This window comes from Pteropus alecto, unplaced genomic scaffold (assembly GCF_000325575.1).
Source record: "Pteropus alecto unplaced genomic scaffold, ASM32557v1 scaffold43, whole genome shotgun sequence".
NCBI classification, from domain to species: domain Eukaryota; kingdom Metazoa; phylum Chordata; class Mammalia; order Chiroptera; family Pteropodidae; genus Pteropus; species Pteropus alecto.
In genome coordinates, this window is record NW_006435764.1 from 5403682 (window position 1) to 5405159 (window position 1478).

At 61.8% G+C, this 1478-nt stretch overlaps 1 protein-coding gene across 1 annotated transcript in view; it reads right to left on the reverse strand.

Moving 5' to 3' along the window:
- Positions 1-678: 678 nt before the first annotated feature.
- The window catches only part of OVOL1 (ovo like transcriptional repressor 1), a 9474-nt gene continuing 8674 nt past the window's right edge, over positions 679-1478 (reverse strand). Inside the window, 2 exon segments of the mRNA XM_006911094.2 lie at positions 679-1098; positions 1368-1478. The exon segment at positions 1368-1478 is cut by the window's right edge and continues 24 nt beyond it. Coding sequence (XP_006911156.1) covers positions 803-1098; positions 1368-1478 — 407 coding nt within the window. The 3' untranslated portion in view covers positions 679-802.

Consider the following 1478-nt stretch of genomic DNA (forward strand, 5'->3'; position numbering starts at 1 on the left):
CGGGGTGGAGAGCAGAGTATGTGACATGCTACCCTGGCAGGAGGGGAGGGACAAAGGGCAGTGCATCCTCTAGGCGGGGCCGGAGGAAGGTCTCAGGAGGTACAAAGGATGGGGTGGGTCAGGCCAGCCACCCTAGCGCCAGAGCCAGGGCCCGGAGGTGTGAAATGTCCAGGATAAATAGAACCGCACGGGGAGGGAGGTAAGCCAGCTCCATCCTCTCTTAAAAATAGTCGTTATCAGCACCAAAAATATATTAATATCTATACATTTGTCACCTTTAAAAAAAAGGAAATAAAACCTCGTTGGCACCTTGCAGTCGATTCCTTAAAGATGAGGTGATGCGTGGAAGGCCCTGGGCTGTGCGCAGAGCCCCCACGACCCTGAGCCTGAGCAGCTCTGCCGGGCGGGCCGCCACCAGCTCCTCCGTCACGGTTGCAGGGTGCTCTCTTTGCCAGGGCTCCTGACTCTGTCATCCACAGGGAGCCAGCAGCCCTTGCCCCTGTGCTTGAGGTGGCGGGTGACAGGATCCCCCTACGGTGCCTCCTCTGCAGGTGTGCTGCTTCCAATCAAAGGCAGGGCTGGCCTGATCCCCGCCCCAGGCTTATCCACGTGTGCCCAGGCTGGGGTGGCCTCCGCCCATTATACAAACTGCAACTGTGAGCGAAGGTCAGTCTGCCTGCGCCTGGGGGCTCCAGTCCCCGTCACCAGTGTTCCAGTGAGAGGCCGCAGCAGGGAGGGCGGACTGGCCAGGCGGCAGGGGGCAGCCCTCGGCCCCTCGGGGCTTGCTTGGCGGGCGGAGCCCTCAGAGGTGGTGGTTGCTCTGCAGCAGGGAGGTGACGGTGTTGTGCAGAGCCACGGCCACCTTCTTGGAGGTCTTGCGCAGCAGCGGGCTGTCAGGGTGGTGCTCCTTCAGGTGCAGGACGTGGCCCTCCTGGCTCTCGGACGTGCAGCCACACTCCTCGCACACGTACAGCTTGGCCCGCCGCTCCTTGTACGCGTACTTCTGCTGCACGCCGTGGATCTTCTTGAGATGGGACTCGAGCGAGCAGCGCTGCGTGAAGGCCTTGTCACACAGGCTGCATTTGTAGGGCCGCACGCCTGCGGGAAGGACAGGGCTGGGCATCAGGGGCCTGACAGGGAGCCTGTTGGCAGTTTCCCGGGCACAGAAAGGCCAGGCCGCCTGACTCTGGGGAAGAGGAACAGACGGAGGCCTGTCCCTCTCCAACTCCCCAAGTGACCTAACTGACGAACTGAGGACTTCTGCCCTGAGCTCCAAGACGCCCCTCCCAGGCCACCTGTCGCCCAGAGAGCAGGCCCTGCTGCCGTTTCCCTGTGGCCTCAGCCCCCAACCGTGGGGCTCCTCTCACCAGTGTGGGTGCGGACATGTCTCTTCAGGTCAAAGGTGTCATTGAAGCCCTTCCCACAGTAGGTGCAGAGGTGCCTCTTGACATCATTGTGACACTTCATGTGGCGGTTCA